Source organism: Genypterus blacodes, unplaced genomic scaffold (genome assembly GCF_046128005.1).
Source record: "Genypterus blacodes isolate CSIRO-AG114 ecotype Tasmania unplaced genomic scaffold, CSIRO-AGI_Gbla_v1 ptg000118l_1, whole genome shotgun sequence".
Taxonomy (NCBI): Eukaryota; Metazoa; Chordata; class Actinopteri; order Ophidiiformes; family Ophidiidae; genus Genypterus; species Genypterus blacodes.
The window spans coordinates 1,099,038-1,125,206 of record NW_027466921.1 but is presented as its reverse complement, the minus strand read 5'-3'; the positions used below and the strand labels follow the sequence as shown (position 1 = coordinate 1,125,206).

General features: G+C 44.7%; 2 protein-coding genes across 3 annotated transcripts; both read right to left on the bottom strand.

Moving 5' to 3' along the window:
- Window positions 1-230: 230 nt before the first annotated feature.
- znf654 (zinc finger protein 654) lies at window positions 231-8,604 on the bottom strand. 2 transcript variants are annotated; one of them, XM_076162026.1, is made up of 12 exons: window positions 8,187-8,604; window positions 7,214-7,359; window positions 7,034-7,115; window positions 6,811-6,946; window positions 6,448-6,692; window positions 6,089-6,225; window positions 5,617-5,758; window positions 5,200-5,484; window positions 3,972-5,072; window positions 2,689-3,656; window positions 1,449-2,497; window positions 231-1,366 (listed from the first exon to the last, which is right to left on the bottom strand). In XM_076162026.1, the coding sequence occupies exons 1-12, from the start codon at window positions 8,310-8,312 to the stop codon at window positions 1,362-1,364; spliced, it is 4,422 nt and encodes a 1,473-aa protein (XP_076018141.1). In that variant the 5' UTR covers window positions 8,313-8,604; the 3' UTR covers window positions 231-1,361. The 2 variants fall into 2 exon arrangements, with proteins under 2 accessions (XP_076018141.1, XP_076018142.1); XM_076162027.1 differs by having other exon boundaries at window positions 6,490-6,692.
- Window positions 8,605-11,321: 2,717 nt separating this feature from the next.
- On the bottom strand, window positions 11,322-12,527 carry htr1fa (5-hydroxytryptamine (serotonin) receptor 1Fa). The gene has a single exon (XM_076162008.1). It carries the CDS (start codon window positions 12,525-12,527, stop codon window positions 11,322-11,324), a length of 1,206 nt encoding a protein of 401 aa, XP_076018123.1.
- Window positions 12,528-26,169: the final 13,642 nt, after the last annotated feature.

Sequence of the window (26,169 nt, the reverse complement as noted above, 5' to 3'; positions counted from 1 at the left end):
CTGTTGAGGAGGAGGGTTGGGTTGGGTTGGGTTGTGTGTGTGTGTGTCCATCACTGCCCGAAAGTCTCAATGTCAAAACACGGTTCATGCATGTCTCATATGCTGAAGCCATGGGAACTCTACTTTCTTTCACTGATTTGACGTAGGGTTCGTAGTGTTGTGCAGCACTATTAAGCAGAGGAGTTTAAAGGCTGTAGGGGGCGCTGTGTCCACTCAGGGGAGCAAGAAAAGCTCGAGGAGGACCGACGCTTTAGTCTACAGGATCATTTTCGAAGCCGCTGTGCCAACATCGGCCGCAGGCCAATGAGATCATTTTTGGTATGGCTTTTGAACGGCCGCAGTCTAGAGTACACTAGACTACACAACATGGCTGCTTCTCTACACCAGTGAATTAGACCGTGTTAGATATGTAAGTGTTTGTTTTTAGTAGAGTCATAAAGGAAAGTGCTACACACTTTAACAGCTTGATTAAGGCTTCAGTCTCTGACCCACAGCAGCATGTAGTCCATGCTAAATGTCAACGGGTCAAACTGGGACAAAAAACAAAAAGACAGAAACAAGAAATATGGAAATATGTCAAAGTCTTAGTGGTTGAGTTTTGGAGCTACGCCGCGACAGGAGGACGGCTTTCCAGAAGGATTTCTCTCATTATGTATGACGTCATAGTGATTAAAGTGGTGCAGATTCGTCTCCTCTTCTGCTCAAAAGCTTCATTCTTTTATGCTGCAGTGCAAACGACTGAACGCTCCACACAGTAGACACACGCATGATCTGGAGAAGCAAATATCTGAGTGTTTGTGTGTGTGTGATCATGTCCGGAGATATCTGTTCCCCTTGCTGTGTGTTCTCTACTAACACACACATCGGCACGTTACCTGAGGAGTTGAATCCAACAGTGGTTCCGTGGAGATTTCCTCATCTCCAGCACACATCTGGTTTCCATTCCGGGACGTCGCTCCTTTGAGGTTTCTTAAGATGTTTCTGTTGCTTTCACTGTTCATGATATCGTTTCAAAATGGGAGAATTCAAAAATAATCAAGAAATCAACAGCATTATTCCTGTTTTGTCTACCTCTCACATGATTATGTTTTACACTGAAATGGGTTCAGAAGTCTTGATTTGGTGGTCGGATTCGTTCTTAATTCATCCCAAGAGAAGAATCCTTCATTTGACCGTTTGTTTGATATGTAGATTCTGTGGCTGATGTCTGCGTATGAGATTTAGTGCAGGATCTGGTGTGAGGATGAAGCGTTCCAGTGTCATGCGTGGAGAAACGTCCACCGGGAGCTGTTATCCGTCCGGTTCGTCCCGAGCCGAGCCGGCAGGAGACAAACGTCCGGTCCAGGCTCCTCTTCGCTCTACTAACCTACGGATAAAAAGAGGACAGTGATTATCAGGCGCTTCAGAATACACACAGTAATTGCTTTTGTCTCGGGGGTTGCACTCACTTTCATCATCTGAATCAAAGCCGAACAGAGCCGAGCAGGTGTTGAGTGTCTGGTGCTTCTGTAGTTCTGCCGCGGTGCTGAAGGAGGAGAGGCATTTGTTGCAGCGGTGCCTGATCTTGTGCTCGGGGACGGCGTCTTGCCCCTTATGCTCCTTCTGCGGCTCGGGCGCCTTCACTCTCTTCCAGCTGCAGTACGTCTTGGGCGCTTGTCCGGTGGAGCCTCTCTTGCGCATGGACAGCACCGACTCGTCCAGGTAGGTGGAGGGCGGCGGGCGGATGAAGGGAGCTTTGACGAAGGTGGCGTACGACGGATCTTCGGGCTTGAAGGTTTTGTGCTCGGTGATGTGCGGCTCTCCCAGAGTCTTCTGGATCCCCTCGGCTAAAGTGGAGGATTCGGCGAATTCTCTGACGTTGAGCTGGTCCACCAGGATGGGCGATTTCCTTCGGGCCTTCTTGCTTGCGGCATTAGTCTGGGATGTGGAGCTCTCCCCTAATTCTTGGCCTTTCCTGCCCTCCTCATAGCCGTTAACGGGGGTTACACTGTTACCCAAGCCTGCCGTCTCTGAACACGCGTCTGATCTCAACGGATCTCGACTGCTGACTGAGGAACCTAATTCACACGGCTGCTCTTGACTCTTCATCGTGTTGCTGAGATCCACTTGGTGGCTTTTATGACTGGGCTCTTTTTTACTCTGCAGCCAAAGCTCCTCCACCTTCACCCTTTGTTTCCATGGAGCTTCGGGACTCTCCTGCCGCTGCTGCTGCTGCAGTAGCTTCTGCCTGTTCTGTCCCAACTCCATCTCGTCCCTCTGAGGTACGGGGATGTAGTGTCTCCATTCGTGATCGTAGAGAGCGGCAAAGCCTGAGAAGAGCTTCTCGCAGTCTGTGAAGGTGCACTGGGGTCTGAGGGGTTGGTGGGCCCTGAGGTGGTCTTTTAGTTCCGGACGGGTGGAGAAGCGCTGGTCGCACTCCAGGTGGTAGCAGAAGTGTTGCAGAGGTCCATTATGAAGTCTCATGTGGTCCTTATAATGCTGGAGGAACTGAATGGACCTGATGAGGGAGAGAAGAGAGTTTCACTGACATTAGCAAGAGATTTAACTGCAGTAGAATGTATAATGAAGGTGGTACAATTTGCTTTTTTGTGACATAACGTCTATCTGACACTCAGGGACTCAGGGTTTGAGAAGCACTGATCCAGGACACTGCTGGTCTTGGTGCTGGTCATCATCATCATGTCTTACCTGAAGCAGAGGGTGCACTTGTGCTTGGCCCAAACAAAAGTCTTCTCCAGCACCTTGTCTTCTTCCATATGGCACCTGATGGCGTGTCTGGTCAGGGTGGAGCTGATCTTCAAGAACACTCTGTCACAGGTCTCTGAGGGACACAAGTGGTACGTGAAGTCCACACCGCATCCATTTTCTCCTGCAGCTTCCTCCTTTCTCTCCTTAGTATCTTCCGCTGCTTCCTCCGTCTCCTCTCCTGCCGCTTCATCCTTCCCCTCTCCTGCATCTTCATCCTCCTTCTGTCCTGTAGCTTCATCCTTCTCCTCTTCTGCCGCTTCCTCCTTCTCCTCCTTTGTCGCTTCCTCCTTCTCCTCCTTTGTCGCCTCTTCTTTCCCTTCTCCTGCCGCCTCCTCGTGCACAAGTGGACCTCTCACGATCACCAGGTCGTCTTTGATGACCACCTGCTCGTCCTTGAAGTCCAGCTTCTTGCGTATGTTAGTGTCAGGGTTCTTGCACTTTTTGTAAACGGCAGACGTCTTCTTGATGAGCGTGCGGAGGTTCCGGATGATCCTCGCCTCCCTCCCCAGTTTGGACAACTTCACTCTGCCTGCAGATTTGGGTTTCGCAACGTCTCCCTCAGGAGTCGGCGGCTCATCTTCACCCTCGTGTCTGCCGTCATCATTTTCCACCAGATCCACCGTTCCATTTGCAGCCGGAGCCTCCTGAGAGCAAAGATCCTTACCGCTCGACGTCTGCTTGCACATCTCACCGAGGTGCTCCATCACATGCTTTCTGGCAAAAGGCAGATGTTTAAAGTGCTTTCCGCAGAGGATACACCTCAGTTTCTTCAACTTCAGGTGGGAGAGGACATGCCTCATAACGTTCAACCCTCTGTAGTCCTTGCGACAAAACTTGCAATGGTACTTCAAGTGGGCGTATTGTTGCGTACGCAGCATTCGCTCCTTCCATGTTTTCTTAGTTTTCACCTGGAGACACACAAGCGCAACAGAACAGCACTTAAGGTTTAAATGGGTATCAGCATTAAGAACACATCCAAATAAGCACTTAAATGACTTAGTTTCATTATTATTATTATTATGCACATTTTCATCGTAAGAGCTCCCAAATCTATTAGTTCTTACTCCATATGGGGCACAAGCAAAGTAATTATTATGTTTCTCTGTTTTGGTGTTGAATTACTGTACAAATAAAGCTAAATGTTTCCTCAGAATACATCTAAAAAGCAGAACATACTTCTATGGTTCCTGATTTTGAGCTGATAATAACGGAAGAAAACTGACCTCAGTGCCTGAAACTTTGGTTGTGGGTTGGTGCTCCAGCTGTGCGTCGCCGTTGAGCTCATCCGGTGCAGAAGCTTCCTGTTTGCTGGCATCGGTCTTTCTGGACTTGAGAGAGTAGCTGTGGAACAGTTCTATAGGACAGTCCAGTAACTGTAAGGCTGAACCGTCGAGCTCTGGATCGGCTTCAGTCGCAGAGACGACACCTGCAACCTGCTCCGAGTCCGATTCCTCTTCGGTTTGTTCTTCTCCTCCTTCTCCTTCTCCAGCATCGTCTACGTCCTCGCTCTCCTCTGGCTCTTGTTCCGTTTCACGATCCAGGTGAGGCCCTGCTTCTGTCTCCTCCTGCCTGTCTTCCGCACCAACGTCCGACCCAAACCCGAGTACCTCCCCCGCCAGCCGTATCTCATTTTCAGGGAAAGACAGTTCCAGCAGTGAGATGGGCTTCCGTCCTCGTCTCTTCCCCTTTAATCGGACCTTGGTCTCTATAACCGCCGGCACCTGTTCCAGCTTGGGGAGACCCTGCAGCCACCTCTTCTTCTGGCCTTTTCTTTTAAGGATTTGGTTCTTCACGCATCTGGCCAAGTACTCCCTCTTGCGGTTTAGAGGGAACTTAACAGAAGGAGTGTTTTCCACGTCAACATGATTGCGTCTGAGCGAGTATATAGGGATGTTTTCTGCAGAACTTGATTTGAGGTTGTATTTAAACTCTGGATCATCATGGAGCTCTGCCTCATCGTCTGAACTAGCTCGTTTCCTCCTTCGCAGTCTCCTCTTCCATTTCCTCGTTTTCAGTAGAGGCTTAGGGGGGTCGGACTTCGTCTCTTCTTCTTCTTTGACAGCATTCTGTTCTTCTTCCTCTGGAGGCTCAGGGTTCTCACAGGGCTCATCAGCACACTGGCATGCACAGACGCTCGGCTCGGCGTCACTTATGCAGTCGTTTGTCGTCGGCTCTTCATTCGACTCCGTCTCTTCTTCTTCTTCTTTCATCTCACTCAGCGCGGCGTCCTTCATGACCGTGTCACTCAGCATCTCCACACAGTGGGTCCTCAGGGTCAGCAGGTTCCAAAACTCGGGGTCGAAACACAGGTGCTGCTTCAGAATCTGAGAAAAGAAAGAAATACATCAAGACCAAGAATGTTATATTAAAACAAACATTCACAACTATAGATATGAAAGTATAGATTCTTAAGTGTATTGGCACAGCTCCTCTTCTTCTTCCCCATCTTACCTGTAGAATATGAAAGCGCACGCTGGTTCGTACAGGGCTGTTGTGCAGATGAGGCTCCTGGTCCGGATGCATGTACAGCGAGCAGACGGTCCGGTAGGCCTCCAGGCTGCGTTCGTGGCAGAAGACGTGCAGGGCGCAGGCTCTGCAAATCTCCAGGTCGTGAGGCAGCAGGAAGGCGATGGTTTTACAAACCAGCGAGCGGGTCACATGGTCGGCCTGCAGGTCACACAGCTGCAACGCCCGAACACACAGATCCACGCAGAACTGCATGCCTTCACCGGCAAGCTGGCCAACATACACACACACATACAACATGCACCAAATGAAAACAAACCTACTGTGTATGTGTGTGTGTGTGTGTGTGTGTGTGTGTGTGTGTGTGTGTGTGTGTGTGTGTGTGTGTGTGTGGAGCCCCACCTCTGTAGTGACCACTTTGATGAAGGGGAAGATGGCTCTGACGTTTGAGGCAGAGGAGGCCAGCTGCCGACATTCAGCCAGGAAGCCTTGACTGCAGGGGTGAGCCCTGAGGTGGAGCCGGCTCCAGATGAACACCAGGTCCCTGCAGGGCGAGCACCAGAGGACAGATCAGAGCCCGACAATTACACTACAACAAGGTGTAGAGTAGGTAGTTTTTGTCTTTAGTGCAATTTCAATTGACATCAGTGGGATTCGGCTGCTGTCTGAGTGTGCGTGTCATGTTGTGTAATGACAGTAGGAGGCGAGTTCCTCTGAGGAAACGCTCGAGGAGGCGTCTTGCTCTGATTAAGACGTTTACACGACGAAAATAAAATCATTTATAACCGCAAAATCTGGGTCAGTAACACAACATGAAACATGAAACGGTGCCATCAGCTTGATTGTCACGCTGGAGTGTGAAGCTCATACTGACCAGATGTAGTACATGTCTCCGTTGTGAAGCTGCTGGGTCAGGAAAGCTTTACACAGCGACAGCAGGAGCTCGTCTTTCTCCACGCTCTCTGTGTTACAGATGATCTCCACCGCGTCGCGCCCATCGATCTCTGCCATCTACAGACCAAGACACAATGAAAGAGGGAAGATAGAGACCACAGTATACCCTTATTAGGTGTTTGGATATGTGTCATAAGGAAACTGAGTTGCCAAATATCAAGACTATGAGAAAGCTGATTTAATTTACAAGTTTGTTACAGTTCTTTCAAAATTCACATTATTAAAGAACCGTTTTATCAGATTCCTTTTACATATCTTTACATTATATGTTCCATTCACCTCCATCACTGGCGTTTGAGGGGCCACTGCTCCATCTCTCACCTCCTTATGAAGACTTTCGTGCAGGGAGGCCTTGTACAGGCACGTCAGGTAGGCCTGATGGAAGTACAGATGCTTTCCGGCCTGGCGATTCTCCAGGCAGCTCTTAGACAAAGCCATGGCCTCCTGCATTCGCTCGCAGGCCTGCAGGTAACGAACGCGCAGCTCCAGGAACAGCGGAACCTCCGAGCTCAGGTATTCATCCACTGCATCGGAGGGAATCAAGAGGGTAAATGCATGTAATGAAGGAGCATACATGTGTAACAAAACTAGGTCATGCTGAATACTGTTCTCTGCTGTTGTTCTTGTTTATTTGGATCGTACCATCTTTGGGTGGCTGGTCTGCCTCCCTCAGAATTCGCTGTAACACTGGATTCTCCCACGGGCCTCCTCCTTTGATGGTGAGCTTCACCTGCTGCAGGTAGGCGTTCCGGTGCCTCAGCAGCTCAGACTGGCACTCCTACATTTAATAGTCAAACAGGTTCAGATACTATACTGGGAATCTATCAACCGTCTTTGTTTGCACTTCTCATCTGGTTTTCCTCACCTGAAAGCAGTCCAGGATGTCTTTCAGAGGTTCCTCCACAAATTCCTCTTTGCTGAAGAACAGCATCAGTTCGAAGAAGCTCCTGCAAGACAACAAAGACACGTTAGTTGCGAAATAACTGCCATGAGTGCAATTTACTACTTCTAGTTCTGTTTTTAGACCAACTTTTGTTCTACTTACAGGGCCAGACTGCTGAGGACATAGCGCATGTGCTGACAGTCGTCGGGGAAAGCGGCCGTGGCTTTGGTGAAACAGCTGAGCGCCGTCCGCAGAACCTTCAGCTGAGGGAGAGGAACCTGCCACTGCCCCGTGTACTCTTCCACCAGCTGCACAACAACAAAAACAACACAGCAGACACATTCAAATGGATGCAAGAAGACGCCACCAGCTGATCATCAATCTTCTACTGATCTTGCTTACTTTGTCTCTTTAACATTACTCTTATTTCTATTTCTGTTCATGTCAACAGCACCTGTCAAAACAGTGCAACAGACCCATGGTGACGATGAAGCTTATGCAAACAAGTGGCATCTACTAAGCAAAGGCCTGACAGCAATTGTCTGTATTTACTTATCATTAAATGTATTTAATTACATGATGATTATCTCTATTATAACTTCTGGCAGAGTATAATTATAGCTTAATGTGAGCTCATCTTATATCAGACTGGTGTGAGTGGTTTGAATAGTTGCGCACATAAGAATTCCCCTCTTAAATGTTATTATTTTGGGAGTAATTTGTTATTCTATTCCGCAAAATAACGTTTATCTGTGATATTACGTTTCCACGCAGGTTGTAGTGTCATTACAGGGAAAGTTGGTGTGCCAGCAGATGAGCAGCTCTCATAATAACGTTGATGGGAGTTTACTAGCCTGGCTAGCCGCCTGGGTAGCAATAGCATTAGCATATTCAAAGAAAAGAGCGCCTGTGAAATGATAAATTATCAAATTTACGTCGCAGAATATTAGTAACAGCATCCCAGATACGCTTTACTGTGTTTACGGGGGGAAACGCTTCAGACAGCTGAAACAAGTGTTTTTAGACAACGATACATTTAGCGTGGTGGCTAATGTCAGCTAGCGGGGCTAACAGTGTTGGGCTTCAAATAGTGACAGTGATCGCTTGATTTTGAACGGTCGCTGATTAATCATACCTCACAGAATTGAGTGCAGTAGTCTTTGCTGCTCAGGTAGCGTTCATCTCTGCAGTATCTGCTGCACAGAGCATCCAGAGCTGCTTCCAGTCCCTCTGTCTCCACATCGCTCTCACTGTCCGCCATACTGGCTGCTGGCTCCGGCGCATAGCCACAGCTGCCAGGTTTAAAGACACAGACACCCCCCCAAAAAAACACGCTGAAACTGCACCAATCTGGCAACCCGGCGAATAACAACTTTGACACAAGAGATAAATGACTTCCTGCTACCTGTAAATGTCCCTAAAGCTACAATTACAACGATGGCTCAATTTAAAAAAAATAAATGTCAAAGGTTATTATGGGTAATAAGTTAACCTTCAACTCTAATAATGCAAGATAAGCCAATATCAGCCCATCCAGGCTGCCACTCATCTCTAATTTCCCCTCCTGTATTAATAAAGAATATCTTCTTATTCATCTCAGCCAGTCTCTTCTGTTTGACTTTAGGCTCCTGGGAGGTTGGATGTCACCGTCTTCTTCATGATATGTAATTACCATGTCAGAGTGTCTTTGAATGCACCTAATGGGGAGAATCTTAACACATCTGATCATAAGTCTCTGTAAGGCAGTTTTGATGAGCTACTGAAATAAAGTGCAAGAAATATGGGAAACCAAAATTAATGTTTTTCTTTTGCCAGTCTTAAGTATCAGCTTGTTGCACATATGGGCTAAATTGTAGCAGCAGTTGGTGCAACCAAGTTGTTATTGAGTTTTAATTGTCTCTTAAATCTCATTAAATTCTACTGAACTGTGTGACTGTGTTGCTGGTGGTTAATTCCCCGTAGACAATGAATGCTTCACAAAGGTCCCACAAAGCGTAATTAAGTGGAACTTCATCAGTTACTATTTTACAAAATTATAATGGAATTGAACCATTCATATGCCTTAATAAGAGAATTAAAGCTGTTTGGGGTTCTGTTTTATTACAGCTGTTTGACTGTGTAACCTTGGATTGTCCAGATCCTCAGTCCTGCTCAGCTTTCCTGTTTCTCTCTTGTACGTAACAAATGTTTTGGGTGAAAGGAAAGAGGAAACAAGAGAAGCTGTAATAAAAATATAAAGCGTTTCTGTGTGAATGTTGTCTGGGCAGCCAGTTGAGGATAAGAAAGTAAATGTCCTGTGCAAATTTAATATGAATTTCCATTTTTTCAAAACAAAATGGACACTGCTGTGTTGATGGCATAATTATCCAATTCCATTCTTTCCCCGTATTCAGCAGATGTCAGCACAGAAAAATTAGCCTTATTATGATGGATGCAAAGAGACAAATGACTCCATTATCATTAATCCTAACACTGATGCTTGAAAAAAAGTGAAAACATTGTTGTGTCTGTTATTCACAGTAATATTTCATTTTATCCATTAAATATACACAAATACAGGAGGACCTTATGGGTGTAACAAAGACAGAAGGGCACACGTGCATATTCATGTTTATTACTTTTTTACTCTGTTTTATTTGGGATAATGAGGCTGCATGAACAATACCATACTTCTTCATTTATTATTCTTTGCTGGAGAGGTGAAGAAGAATGATGCAGTTTATTGTGGCAACTGTAGTATTGGCCTTTGCCACAGTGGGGCGCTATCATATCAGACTATGGAAAGCACACCGGGCGTCTTTCACATTGATATGGGATTACAATATATCATATCAGCATTCATTTACACATACAGATTATCAGACAGTTTTCTATGGTTCTTGTTCTTATCTCTCTCCACACACTCACACACACACACACACAGATAAAACAATACTCTACCCAATCATCAAGTCACAGCAGGTGTTTCACTGCAAAGACAACATCAGCAGGATATGGCTGTCAGGTGTGGCTGTTTATTGATTGTTGACAGATCGTGAGAGAAAGTGTATACATACATCACTGTCAGACACGTCGCCCTGTTTCATCCCCCTGCCACACACCCACGCTCATGTTTGACTCACCCACGTCTCCATCCACAGAGTGCCTGACCTCTTTGGAGGCAGTGAAGAAATAGTAGTTCTATTACAAGAACGTGAGTGGGAGTAATGTAACGAGTATTTTCTCCACCAGCGGTTCTGGTCATATTTATGAACTCAAAGCTGGAGATGGTGTGGGTGAGAGGCGGGGGCGGCCTGAGATGGGATGGGGGGTGTAATGGTTCCTGGAGAAACAAACAGCAAAATGTCTTCAGAAGTAACCAATCAGAGTGCAAAACCAGTGGCAGAGTCACATGAACCCGATACTCTTCAGCCAACAGTTCCAACTCGCCTGTTCAACATTGATCCTCTGGTGTTTCTGAAAGTTTGTTATGGATAAACAACAGCATGGACTGTGTCTCAGGTCAAGAATGAGTTTCAACACAATGGAGAAGGAGTAAATCAGCAACTATTGGGACTTGGTGGGTAACATACTTTCATTGTAGGATTAGAAAATTAATTATTTCATTACCAGACAAGGAAGCCACGGCTTAGTTACTCAATAGATTTATCTATTGACTTATTTACACTGTTGATTGATTGAATGTAGGATGTTGAAATGTTTTGCAAAGCTGAATATGTAGCAAATTCTTCAAATATTTCTGTCAAATCACTGTGACAGAGAAGAGACCCTGAAAAAAGTCAAAACCACAAGGACACAACATGGTATGCTGTGGGTATTTTACACATGTTTTATATTTCAGCCAGCAGAGAGGACTGAACGGAAGGAGGTCATTAGATGGATCAGACATAATGGTCAGCTATTCCCAGACATTTAAATGGGGCTGATCATTAATGCCCAGAACCGAGACCTAAAAACTGTCAGTGGCGGCCCATTTTCTACAAACCAGCATGTCGCTGTCCCAGCACACACCAATTAGCATCCAGGAGACCTCAGTCTGTTCTATTAATAGCAGCGCTTGGACTTCAGTGAGAAACTGCTGAGCTCCTGCCATCTAGGCTTTTGAAGTGTCTGCCAAAGTGTGTGTAAGTGTCACGTGTGTAAGTCATTTTGTCTTTCAGATTATTAGACACATTCAATCAGTGCTCTCTCACCTCCAGCCATTAACTCACCCCCTCCCTCTCTTATTGTATGAGTGCATGATGGTGTGCAGGTACAATCACCGTACCCATCAGAGGTAATGGCTGCACCTAACCATTTTTTGGAAAGCTTTTTTGAAGTCTTCATTAAATATGGTGTAGATGAGAGGATTGATCAGGGAGTTGAGGTAACCCAACCATGTAAGGAAGTCGGCCATCTCCATGGAAGTGCTGCAAGAACTGCATGTGTTGACAATCACCTCTTTGACAAAAAATGGCAACCAACAGATGACAAAGGCCCCCAATATCAAACCCAGTGTGGATGCTGCTTTGCGCTCTCGTGACCCTGAGATCCGTGGTCCTTGGTAAATCGGACCCCGGCGTGACTCACTATAGTGAGACTCGCGACGGCGTGTTTTGCTCTTGAAATTCTTTACTGAGACCCGCACCCGTTCACGTGGAGGCTCCTCAGTCGAGGGTTCAGAGTAAGACTTTTCCGGGGGGCTAACGGGTTCCGGACTCCGAGGTCCCCCATCATTGTCACCGTCCCCAGCCGGGTAGGACGAGGGTATCATACTCCCGTTGGTCATGCACGAGTGTCGGCTTGCCCGACTGGCCTCCCTGCGCATGTAGAGGGTCTGAGCAGCTCTGTAGATTTTGTAGTAGAGGATGAGGATGAGCAGCAGGGGGATGTAAAATGCTCCGAGGGTGGCATACAAGGTGAAAGCCATGTGATGGTGGGTGATGATGCACTGGTCCTCATGCTCGGCATCGCCACTGTAGTATCGCCACACTAGAGGTGGAAGTGAGATGAGGATGGACAAGAACCAAACCACGGCGACCATGGCCCCAGCCCGAGCGCCGGTGCGTTTGCGGGAGTACTCCACCGCGTCGGTAATGGCCCTGTAACGGTCAATGGCGATCGCAGCGAGATGGAGGATGGAGCACGTGCAACAGGTGATATCCACACTGAGCCAGATGGTGCACACCACCTGACCCATGACCCAGGTCTGTTTCTGGATGTAGATGATGCTGAAGGGCATGACCAGCACGGCCACCAGCAGGTCGGTCACTGCCAGCGAGCAGATGAGGTAGTTGGCTGGATGGTGCAGCTTGCGGGTGACTGCGATGGCCGTGATCACCAGGCAGTTGAAGAGCGTGGTGAGGATGGCCACGACGGACAGCGTCATGGTGAGCAGGATCTTACTGGTAGGGGCGGTCTCGTCTGAGTCATAACCGCTGGTGTTGGTGCTGGTGCTGGTGGCAAACACACCGTCTGTACAGTTGGTAAAATCCATTCTGCAGAGAGTCAGAGTGACGTGTATGTGAAAAACATATTCAACAGAATCAATATTTATTTTGCGACTGCACGGTACACTTTTGTTTTTCTGATTCTTATTGGGAACACCTATGCTTTCTGCACTCAATACATCATAACTAAGCAATTGAAAAGAGGCTTTCGTTCAAATATGCTTTTAAAGATAATACATTTCGAAATATTGTATTAGGTGACTTTTAACACAAACACGATAGGAGTACTTTGAAAATATGATGAAGTTATAACATGGACAATTTTTCTAAGAAAACAGAAACAGAATTCTACAATCTTACCTGTTAGTGCTCTGACCTGTCACCTCTGCTTGGTTCAAAGTGCAGCAGACAGTCTGCTCTGATTGGTCCAGAGTTCTTTACCTGCCACCTCTGCCATCACATCACCTTCATCACTCCTCAACACCTGAGAGGGAAACATGGGGGTTGGAAAGAGAAGAGAAATAAAGGTGAAGAAAGAAGAATCCTGACTAACAAAGCAGAGAAACAGCCAAGGACAACTGAAGGCCATTTCAGAGGCAACCATCCATTCATCCCTCCCTCCCTCCTTCCCTCCATCCTTTCATCAGTTCATACATCATCATTCCATCCATTTGTCCAGCTGTCCGTCCATCCATCCATCCATCCATTTTCTAAAGTCACTTATCATGTGCAGGGCTGTGGGGGAGAGCTGGATCGTGTGCCAGCATTCACTGGGTGAGAGGCAGTGTACACAGGGAAAACACACACCTACACAGGCAAAACTCATTCACACTCGCATACACACCTACTGGTGACTGAGACTTTCTGTTGGCATGTGGGAGGAAACAGGAACAACCCAGATGAAACCCAAACAGTCACCAGGAGAACTCCAATCAATTCTTCTGGAAGATCTAAACAGATTCTATTTCAACCTTATTATAATGGACACGTGAAATTTCAATACATAAAATACCATCCAAACGTCTGGCTTCAAAGTATTACTGTCGGTAACAGGTTTGGCCTTTAAAAATCAATTTCAGGCGACTCTTAATTTGCCAACAGCCGCTGTATGAATAAATAAATAAAAATGCTCAGGTAGGACTGTCATGCTGCTCTTCATTCTCTGCATTGCTCAGTGTCCTGAAGACATGAGTGGGAACAGTTGCTATAGAAACACAAGAAGTACTTTTATTCAATAGGATGATAAGAGCACAGAGGCAGCCAAACTCTGAACAATCTCAGCTGACACCATTCAGCTCCCTGGAGGCTGGTCTGTGGTCGGCGGGGAGGTGGGAACGCTACCTGGCCCCTGAATGAGGTTAGGAATGCCAACCAAGGCAAGACACTTCACGGATCAAACTTCCAAACTTCCCTTCTTTTTCACAGAACAGACTGAACCCCCAACCGCTCCTGTTGTGCCACTTGGCTCCTTGCACGGTGTGATCCTGCCACCCGTGTACAAATGTGAGGTCTTAACTTAAGTGCTATCTAAGTCCAGTCCATTTACCATTCATATCTTTAGCGTATAAAGTTTAAGATAGTGGTTTTATAAATCCATTGTATTGCACCAGAAGGATGTGGGTCTCATTATGTTTCTCCATTCAGTAAAACAATTCTTCTTACCTAACAGCACCCACATGACTCGCTGGAGTGTCTCAGCATAACTAACTACACCTCAAATGAAAAGAGTGGAATAAAAAGTCATCTTACTTCTCTGCTTCTTGGAGGATGTGGCCTCGATCAGATGTTTGCCCTAATTTAATTTGGATCAGATGTTTGTCCTACATAGAGACATTGATGAAAACGGTCCACTGCATATACTTCAAGTCATACATCACTCAAAAGTGTTTTTCTGAAGAAGCTGTGGAGCGATTGAGACGGTTAGAAAAGCAGCAAAAGGAGGCTGAGTTGAAGAAGAATATTAAAAGTTATCAAAACTTTATCAATGTTGAAGCTAGAGGAACAATTCTCAGTGGTCAATCTCTGTGGTTGCTAAGATGTTCAAGGTGGTTGCTATGATAATGTCGGTGGTTGCTGTGACGTTTGAGGCGGTTGTGAGAGTGGTTGCTATGGTGCTTTGATTAGTTGCTAGGGCAGTTGCTATGGTGTTCCTGGAGGCTGCTATTGTGTATAGGGATGTTGCCAAGGCGTCTGCTGTAGTGTATGGGATGGTTAGGTGGGCATGTGTGTGTTTGTGTATGTGTGTGTGCATGTGTTAGGATGTACTATATATATATATGTAAATGTATCTGAATCTCTGTGTGTGTGTGTCTGTGTGTGTGTGTGTGTGTGTGTGTGTGTGTGTGTGTGTGTGTGTGTGTGTGTGTGTGTGTGTGTGTGTGTGTGCATGTGTGTGTGCGTGTGTGTATGATGTGCATGTGAGAAAAGCCATGCAAGTCTGACAGCAAATGTGTGTGTGTTTGTGTCTCTGTGTGTGTTTCTGTGTGTGGTTTTCAGAAGTATCTGTTGACACCCTGTAAAGTCTTTGGTGTGCTGAACAGTTTGGAGTAGGTTTGAAGTTTCAAGCTGAAATGTCGTTTCAAAGTGTTTGGGCCTAATTTGAGAAAATGTGCAGTATCATGATGAAGTCACAATTTCTCCGAAACTATGAACAGCCAGGAAAATCAGCATCCATGAGAAATAGTTGAAAGTGTTTCTTCAAAGTGGAATGACATTTCTAAGTGAAAGTATGTAAGACAGATAGTTACTCTATCTGGAAACCGCAGTTGAACATAATTGAAAAGCCGATGGCAGCAGGCTCAGAGCTGAAACCAACAGTTTAATAAATCTGATTTTTTATTTTATTAATTGGTGAGAGAAAATTGGTTTCTAAATTGAAGTTACCTCAAACATTTTAATTGAGCTGTTTTTTGTTGTTAACAAGTAAATTCATTGAGCTACACTGGGCATATAAATATAAATTACAAATAGTTCCATTATCATTTTAGGAGGAGAGCTTTGTTAGTGTGGATTGAAGCAGTGCTGCATTCCCAGATGCTCCCTATGGATCCATTTGGTGGACACACAACAGCTAAATATGCAGATTAGTTTGTTAAGTTCTATACATGATGATAACTGCTGCATTTCTCACACTGCAGCGTTCCTCAGCTGCAGATCTACATTTATTTATATATGTAACGTCATTACGATGCATGCATGTCCCTGGATAGAAAGCATGAATATTGAGTTTGTGCTTATGGTCTCTGGCTTTCATTATAGCCAACACAGAAATCCTCCACTTCTGTCATGAAATGTTCTAAAACACAGGGCCGGGTCTCTGAAGATAAGCTCCAGTGAACTCCAGCATGTGCATCCAGCCGCAGCATCCAGCTAAGAGTCCAGGAAACATGTTCACTGCATACCAAGGAGGTGGCAGCTGGATTAGTTTATTCATTTTACATTGTGATGAAGATTAGAGGAAATGTCCAGGGCCATTATTTCCCAGTTACACCATAGTGTTTATGCTGTTCATTCATTTTAATGGCTTCCATGAGCTGTACTAGCTCAAATATCTGTGTATGTTATCACCAACTAAAACATTTAAGTTGTTCAGGTAGTGACATGACAGCAATATCAAGATTTATTGCAGTTGTGCCGCGAGACGATGTTCTGTGGTCGTTGCAGAAAACAAAGAAGCTGACAGAAGCAGAGGGATGGAAACACATTTCCTGGACATTCGGAGCAAAAGATATAGAGATTACACTCTAATCCCACCTCTCTCTCGCTCTCACACACACAAACACCATCTTCACTCTCATTTTTAAAAGGCTTGCCGTCGCCGCAAGGGTGTCATTCAATCTGTCCTACATTTTACATGGACACGGAATTCTGTCACATGTAATCCCTGCAAAATAAGCAGTTTGGCACGGCTACAAGCTGCGAGGTGCTGAGAAGGTGGAGGACTGAAGTGACGGAGCTGGAAAGGTGCAAGATAAATGACAAACTGCAGCACAATAGGATGATGCGTTTGCCTGCCTGTCTTGTCTGGTCTATCTTCATTTCCTGCGTCTATGTAATATTGTTCTGGAGGTAAATGAGTGGATGTGAGCGGAGGAGAGCTGCAGAGGGCGCCCTCTGAGGGGACCCAATAATGATTCCCCCTGCAATCACACGGGAGCTGGAATCAAATGTCCTGCGTCCAAATGGCACAGATTGATGCGGAGGTACAAAAACAACCTACAATACAAAATCTGATTCAAATAAGCATTGAAGAGAATGGAGCACCACAGGAAGTCATGAATAGTGCTACACGGGGTGAGAAAATCTATTTCAGAGCAACACAATGGAGGATTTTAATGTGATTTAATAATGATTTTGTTCATTTCTGTAATTTTTGGAAAACAGTGTTGTATTTAGGTTGGACCAGGTCCTGGGTTCGAGTCCCCTGCAGGCCTCGGCCCTTGCTGTGTTCCTCCAGGTACTCCGGTTTCCTCCAACAACAAACACGTCTCAGGTTAATTCTCCCGTAATTCCCCCTCACTACCCGCACTATTAAAGTTTATATTTAATGCATTTTGTAGCAGTAAGTTTTGCACAATGTGACTCATATCGCATTTCATCACTTGCAAGAACACACAAATTGCCCATAAAACTGTCACAAACTTCAAAAAAGAGGATGATTTAGTCCTATTTCAGCTGAAATTATTGCAGAGACGAGTGGGGACAAAAAGAGAAAGTACTTATGTATCATTTGTAGCCAGTGGTCGTGTTTGTAGCATCACTGCTCCCATTTAATGACCCCTGTCCTATTTTGACTGGATAATACTTGATGCAGGACACAGCTGGAGTCTCGATGCACAAGGAGACACACAGCGACACTACCAGCCTTCAGTACCTGCTTCATGTAGATAGCAGTATTACAAGTCATGCAATCACCTGATACATACTGAGCAGAAGTGCTGTGATGAAGTGCAGGGTGCAAAAATCCTCCGTATCTGCTTCATCTGTCTAAAGTAGGAAGAACTGTCTGCGAATGGAGGAGTTTAGTGCTTTTTGCGATTATATGAGTGGGTGTGCTGCAGATCTCACCATAAGAATGTATCACAGTATAATATAGAATGCGGAGGGAGGTGAAAAAAGAATGCAAGGGTTACAGTGCCAGACATATAGAGTCTCTGTCCTTATGTCCACTATGAGAACAAACAAAATAGGTCCATTACTGTTCGTTTAAAGGCCAAAAGCTCCGCAATCTCCGTGTGACACACGGCCAACTACTGTGTTTGTGTTTGTACGAGAGAGGCACTGCAGAATTTGGGAGAGAAAATTAATTCCAAACTGCATTGAGAACTTTTACAGGAGAATTCTTCGCCTGAGGCTATGGTAGAACCTGGCTGATGCAAGCACACAATGACCCAAAACATACAAGCAGCTCTACTACGGTGAAGGAGACGCGGTGTTCAAGAACGGCCCCGGATGGTCCAGAGTCCAGACGTAGTTCTGCGGCGAGACCTTTGGAGAGCTGCTCATGCAAGACATCACTGGAATATTCATGAACTCAAACAGAGCGATCATGCACTTGAGCGCTCATGAGCAATATGTATGCAATGTGTGCTTGTTGAGCAGACGCACTCAAAGTTCCAAGCAAATCAAAATGTACATTCTGTGATTTTTCCCCAACCTAAAGTGCACTTAGCACATCTACTAGAGCTGCAGATAGGTTTTCCTTTGTTTGATCACTAAATCACCGTGAGTGCTTCTGTTAGCTTTGCAGTTAGCTGCTTCATTGGGCTACAACTGCTCTAGTTTGTGTTGGTGGTTTAATCTGAGCGTCGTTTAATGACATCACCCATCTGAGCGAATGCTTGCATACTTTACCTCTGGAAATAACACATTTACTGCATGTTTTGCGGAGACATAAAGGAAATAAAGTGTACAAATTATTCGTTTTTATTCAACTATGAAGTATATTCGGTTTGCTTTTAAAACAAGCCACAAGCAAATCTTGGGAACCTGTCGACCTCATTATTTCCTTCACCCATACCAGGAATACTGCACTGCCTTCCTCTCTGTGTGTGTCCAGCTACTGTCACAGATCAATACACAGTGGAGCTGATAAATTTGAATGTTATTAACGGCACACACACACACACACACACACACACACAAACAGGTAAAACGGTGAATAATTAGTATATAATAATAAGTCTTATTTAAGCATGAAATATTGATTTTGCAGACTGGTTTCATCAAAAATTACCAGCAGAAGGCCAAGGGTTTTTAAAAATTCAAAGCCCTATAAAACACACACACACTCACACATGCACGCGCACACACACACACACAGACACACACACTCACACACACGCACGCAAGCAAGCACACGTACGCACGCGCACGCACACACAAGTTGACATAATTAAATATTGACATAATCAAGCAAATGGAATCCAGTGAATTATACACCATGCATAGTTCCTTTATCACTTATTTCCAGAGGGGTCACTATGTAGTGAGTTCACCTTGATATAAATGGCCTGGATGGAGGCACTGAAGCAAAAGTCATTTTCTTCTGTTTTCCCCATAATGTAATCATCTTCACATCCTTCCTATTGAATTTATCTATTTGAATTTATGTATTCTTTTTGTACAAACACCTCAAAATTTGCATTGAAAAGTTAATTTTGTTACATTTTATTCCCCTGTAATCGTTTCTCTGTTTGCTTGGCAGCAACCAGAGCTTCACGCTGGTAAAAAATGAAATTCTTTAATTTTCCGGTATGGTGAGGCGCTTCAAGATGGAAGCATTGGCTGATAAAGGACGCAGCTTAAGAGACCACCCCTACATGTGTGTTCAGAGCGGAGTGTGTGAGAGAAGTGAAGTGTGCGGGGGAAGTTGATGGAGAAAGGGCGGCTGATGCAGAGATGGAGGCGCTGGGAGAAAATAAAGAAGATAAAACTTTAAAAAAAAGGTAAGTGGAAGTTGTGGGCTTTTTCTTTTGATATGCTGACTCAAGACGTGCCGCTTGCAGATAAGCGATTAGAAACTGCAAGGCAAGAAGCACAGAGAGGCGCAGCAACATGCAGCTCTGTGATTCACATCCTCTCAAGTATTATCGCTACAATCTGTCCTTCAAAATTCTGAAAATATAATGTAGACTATAGATCAGTTCATTAGGTAAGCCCTACTGCCCGTACAGGCTAATGCAATCTAATCAATCTTGGTGAGGCGTTTGTCAGCTGTCGTTAGGCGCTGACATCTTGACTTCATTACCTCCTCATCAGAGATCACACACAGTTCGGCCTCAGCAAATATTTTAGACACGTATTATAGGGAGCACACACCGCAACAGGTCCTCTGTCTGTCAGCTCGGCCTCCCCGCCGTGTATGTGTGTGTGTGTGTGTGTGTCCGTGTTCGCTGATTGAGTGTGTGCGATTAGATGTGCCTTCCTGGCAAATGGTTCCTGGTGCGGCTGCAATAGAAAGAGCCCAGAGGTGCCTTCTAAAGCTCTTGATCATTTCCGCATCTCCCTCACTTGTCTTTTCGCCAAGAGTTACCCTGCAATCCATCCTGGGAAAGTTCTGTGACGATCCTCCCAAGTTCCTATCAAAAAGCGTTCCAGGGCGTTTACTTGGGGAAAACGTGGAATCGCTCCATCCATTAATCTAAACCATTGAGCAAATGGTGTTTTGCCTCAATACACATGGGAAACTCGTCAGTAACATTAGGCTAAAGTTCTTACAATACCTTTTCACAGCACAAAAGCTACATATTATTTAAAATCAAAACAACATACCGCCCACTGGCATAGTGTTGTCTCCAAATGGGAATTCCGAGTTGAATCACTGCTCCATTGCCCTCTAAACACAATACATCACTGCTGGATCAGCAGTTTGTTTTTATGTCAGCAAAGAGTCTGAAATACTCTTCTGTGATTATTTTAAGACCTTTTTTCAGGTGTTCGGACAGATCAACTCTAATGTTCAATGAGCATCATCAATGAGCTTTTCCACTAAGGATGTTTTATCAAGCGCATGAGTGGATTCGATCAGATCAATAGTCACGGCTCTGTCATGACTCCTTGTGTACCCCTTTCCCCCATGTTTCCTGTTTGACCCCTGTCTGTCTCTCTGTGTAGGTGCCCTCCCTGATCATTCTTCTTCATCCCTCCTGACTACCACTGATTACCTCACCTGCCCAGTCTGCACACATGCTGCCATAAACCCCTCAAATCAACAGATTATCTACTCCTGTCGTCAATCCACTTAATGCCAGTTTGTTAGTGCTTGTTCCTAGTTTTCCAGCATTACTCTTTTAATCTTCCTTGTCTAGATTCCTGTGTTTCAGACCTGTGGCATTTACAGCGAAGAAAGCTCAACAGACCTCAGCCTTGTTTGTGTAAATTGGCTTGACAAAATTGAAACCCCACAATCAGGTTAAATCAGTATCACAATGCTGCTAATCAAGACATTTTGTTAACTTTGGCTTTCTTAATGCACCCACTTGCGTCATGACTGTATCTTGTTGGAGACCCAACCCCAAAATCTGTCAAGGGGATCCTGCACGAAAAGTGACGCTATTTTCCAAACAATGTGATTGGTCAAGAGGTGGTGCTTTATATTTCTGCCCAACTAAGCTAAGACATATGCTGCTCCAGACCCGGCTAGTTGTGGAGCATAAACTAGATTACCATGGCGACAGAGTGAAGATCAGAGGTGAGGCAGCTTTGTGACATCTGAAAATCAGACTTGAGCCTGAACTTAGCTACTTAACCCCTTAACCTCGCTTCATCAATCAGGCCGCTGGTTTTGTCTCTGGACGTCACCTTTCTGTACCGTTGCCTTGTTATCTGGGACGGGTTTTCAATTCCTGCTTGCATCCAGACATCACAACTACTCTGTTTTCTCCTGGGAAATACCCTTTTCTTACAACAGATTTTTGTCTGAGTCTAGATTTGGGTCTAATCTCACTGACTACCGCAGAAATACCTTGATTTGTGGTAATATAAGAGACATTAGTTTACTGTTTTATGGTTCCTTAATTTGAAGGGTTTGGGTCATATTATTGGTTATATAAGTTTTAATGAAATTCTCTCCAATAGAAAAGAGATGTTTACATTGTCAGCAGTACTGTCAATGTCAGGCCATGAGGGGATGAGGTGGGGATGAGGCATGGGTAGGACTCAGGACAGAATATTGTCTCTTGTCAGTGTGTTAGATCAGGTGTAGTAGCTCTGACCAATCAGATCACAATCTGAATCAAACTCCTCTGGGAATCCTCCTCGATCCTCAGAGCAGAAATAAGGAGTGACGAGCAATCACATAAGGCGGCCATATTTACATCTTGCATTAACACGGATCCTCTAGGCATGCTTCTTATCTGGGCCATACTGGGACTGTCTCTCAGGAGGCGATCTGTTGTTTAAGCCCATTCTTCCTCCTTGCTCTGTTGATGAACATTAATCATTCATGTAATCACTAATAACTTACTGCTTCAGCTGTCACAGTCCACGTTTCAGCGGCACGTCCCGATTGATGACAAGTCGCAACCTCCATTCAGTTAACTTCATGAATGAGAGAGGAGCAGAGCTGGTGACGCTAACAACCCGCGGGCAGATTTGAGGAATGAATGCTTCCCCACTGAACACCTTGACCTCCCTGATAGCGACAGGATAAGACAGATGTTAACAAAGGCTGTGAATACTCTCTGATGTTTTGAGCTTAATCGCAAATCTTTCAAATCCCTGAATTGGTACTCCCTGAAACACCTGACCCACGTCAGCCAATCAGCTGCCTCCCCAGGTGCCTGCCTGCACACCTGTTCCTCTTTCAACAAATATAAAATGTGTATTAAAGCCCTTTGTTTGCTCCTTGTCCTCCTTGCTTCATTGTTTCGCTTTCACACTATTGTTGTCCCAAGTGTGTCTGTTCACCTGTGGATTTATTGTTTCTGTTTGTTTTGTTTTGTGTCTTTGTGCTTTTGCTCCTGACTGTACTTCAGCTCAGTGGTGTTTGCTCCCCTGCCAGCATTGTCTGCTGCTGGTTTTGGTCTTTTGTTTTTCTTTCAATGTCTGGCTAACTCAACTTTATTCTCATTATACAGTTTCTTTCTTTGTTAGTCTGAATGTAAGCCTTTTTCACAGGTCCTGGAAGGTGATGTTACCTCTCCTAAATCCTTTCCCTTGCTTCATGGAAAATCATGACATCTTTCATTACCTTCTGAATATTTCACTCCCACCATCACATTACATTACATTACATTACGATCATTTGGCAGACGCTTTTATCCAAAGCGACTTACATTACATTATATTACCACCCTTCGCAGAGGGGGGAGCAATTGAGGGTTCGGTGCCTTGCTCAGGGGCACCTCGGCAGGGACTCGAACCGGCCCTCCGGTTCTTAAGCGGAAGCTCTACCCACTCGACTACTGCCTCCCCGTCCCCATCACATTATTCTGCATCATGTAATATCCCTAAACAGCAGGTTGGTATTAAGTGTGAGCTTATACTTGTTCAATAAGTAAAGTTAAACATTTTGGCCCTGTCTTTTCACTGGAATTGATTTACTTTTGTTTTTTTATTACAAACATTCGATTAATGATTCCTGTTAAGTGTACATTTGGGATGTACAGTTCTTCCCAGCGCTGTTATTACCCTGACTAAACAGTCTCATAACCACACTGTATCTGCTTGGGCTAAGCTACTGCAAGTGTGACTGACTCTACTGGCAGTTGAGTTGAACACAACCCCGTCCACCCATGGTACCTGCCACCATGCTAGCTAGTTAGCAGTCATGCTACCGGTGCTACTACACTAGTTGAACTCATACACACTGTTTTAGTTCAAACAAAAACAGTTTACACATCATAAAACATATCCGTCCAGCCATTTCCATCCTGAACCACCTCTTACAGCTGGACTTAATCAAATAAAAACAAATGTATTCATCAATCTTCTAAACATAGACTGATGAGAGGTCTTAGCCAGGCCTTTGTTTGACTAATATCAGGCTATATGTGCTAAACATGTACCAGGTGAAAGCAATTAATAACATGGCAGGAAAATAAAAAGTGGATAGGACAAGTTTTACACAGTCTTACATTAAGATCAGGAAGAAGACACTGCGTCTGTCCATTTACCAGCACTGGATACTGGAGTATTTGTGATATTACGGCAATGAAAAAATGCTGGAGTCTGCTGCCCTCCCAGTACACTTGTGTTGTGTAATCGCAGTATGAGGCGAGTCCAACCATTAGCAAACGCTGATGCAGCATTTTTGATAAACATTTGACACTTACATACCTCTATAAATGAACTAACAATTGTATAATCTAGGTCTGTTATTCGGAGTGAGTATACTTTGATTTGTGCCAATTTCATCTGCATTTAGGCACATAGTGTGAAATGAAAATGATTTATTGCGTTTAGCGCTATAATCAAAGTACATATAAATGTACTTTGTGTATAAATCAAGTAAGCAACAAAACCGGTTCTATAAAGCTCATCAAAAACATTAAGCTGCAAGCTGTCTTATTGCTGAAAACAGAGCACCCGTCTCTATAGGGAACACAGCAGCTTAACTATGCAGACGCATCCACAGTCTGTCTTCATCTAATAAATCCATATTTTTCTCTCTTTCTCTGCGTCTCACACCCACCCCCAAAACACATAAACACACCAAATTATTTGCCTTGTCACTCAGTCCCCGGCAGTATATCCATTAGAGAGACGTGGTTAAGATTGCAGGGAAGTATAATTCACCGTGCTCAGACACGACTCGCAAACATACTCACAATGTTGGCCACATACTCACACTCACACACACACATCACCCTGCCTGCATCTGCAGCCCTCCCACACACACAAAGTTAATAGCTTTGGAAGTAGAGAGAGATATTCTGTACAAAAACAGAGGGACGCAGTCCAGGACTCGCAAATTCTCCTGGGATGAGTAATAGAAAAGTGCTGGACAATCAAATATATTTTGACACGTGAATCACTTCTGATAATCAGCCAGCTTCACAATTTGGCACATCACTCGCAAAATCAAAAAGATCAAGTACTGCTCATTTGTTGAAGTATTCACAACACATTTGCCGCGGTCTATGGAGGACTTCAGAACTGACATGTTAGTTGTGCCAGTGTCCCCTGTTGTAATGTAGAGGGCCATTAAGTAAACTACAAGCAGAAGGAATTAATGAACCTTTTAGTTGAAAGTCATCCCCAACTCAAACTTTACAGAGGGCCAGTGGGAAAAGCCCTTGTCAAATTAGTATTCAAACTGCATGCCAGCTAATAAGACAGTGCAGACTTCTGTTTGGACTGAATCACCGAAGCCACTCTTTAAGTTTGGAGTCACTCTGATGTGCCTCTGGGTCCACAACCTGCCAAGCATATTAATATTTATCTTTGACTCCGACCACGCAATCTGGAAATAAGAACTCACTGATGAGGCGCTTTGTGTCTGTGGCGAGAGCATCTTACCCAAGAAGGCAACATTAAAATGATCAAAGTCACACAAGGAAGCGATAACCAGCCCTTTCATCTTCGAGATAAAGAAAGTCCGTTCTGTGTCCAGAGTGTTTGAAATTTGACATTTGGCAAAATGCAATGAGGTTCACACATTTAATGACAAACATAAAGAGGTGGAACTCTTGCAGGATGAAGGAACCACTATATCCATTGATGATCAAACAATGTTTGGAACGTTGAGGCATATGTTTGGTCACAGTGAATGACCTGGTGTCTAATTCAATCAGACCGCACTGCACATTTCTATCCATCCATCACGCATTCCTTGAGAGCCACTGGTCAGATTTCCACCAAAAAGAAACTAAACCGTATCCTTCATATGGGGATGTTTCGCAATAACTCACATTCAGGTCAACGTTTTCCCTTGTTCAAGGTTTTGGACTGTGATTAAACATCTCAAGAACTGATGGCTTGATTGAAGTGATGTTTAGTGTAGATCATGGGTCTCTAACCAGGTGTCATGCAGGGCTGAGATTCTGTAGGTCACAGCTAAAGCCACTGATGAGCTTGTCCTCTCTGATTGAAGGCAGACTTAAACCTCCACCTTCACCTGCCTTGGACATTGTTTGAGACACATTTTCTGGCTAATCAAGCTCCATCCTAATCAATATGACCCATTTCCAGCCTAGATATTTCCGCTTTTTGCCACCCTGAGGTTAAATTCTGTACTTTGTATATAACATACAGGTATCTCATAATTGTCAGGAAATTTGCAGAGCACGTTCACAATCCTGTGGTGAAAGTCATGGTCCATTACAGTAGCAGACTGTAAGATGGTTGGGTGGGATTGTTGGGTGGGATTGTTAAGGATTGACACCTTCCTGATGGTGACTGTGGTGATTCACCCCGTGGTAAATTCTGGGGCTGTCAGGATTTTTCCCAAACCAGATTCCATCAGTTGGCGGCACTACAGAGACAAGTATTTTTCACAGATTTCGGAAAATTCTACCAAATAGATGCTTTCAAATATTACACTATGTGGTTGAAGCCCCACTAGTGTAGCGTCCAAGGATGAGCAAAATTGTAATAATGTTGGCGTTTAATGAATCACCTGTCACTGTGTGGGCCTTTCTGCTTTGAATCTTGTTACTTAAGAGTCAATTTCCTATAAGTGGCGATGAGTGGAGGGCGTCTTTCATGGTGGTCCACTCTGTAAGTTGTGGTCATTTGATGAATAGT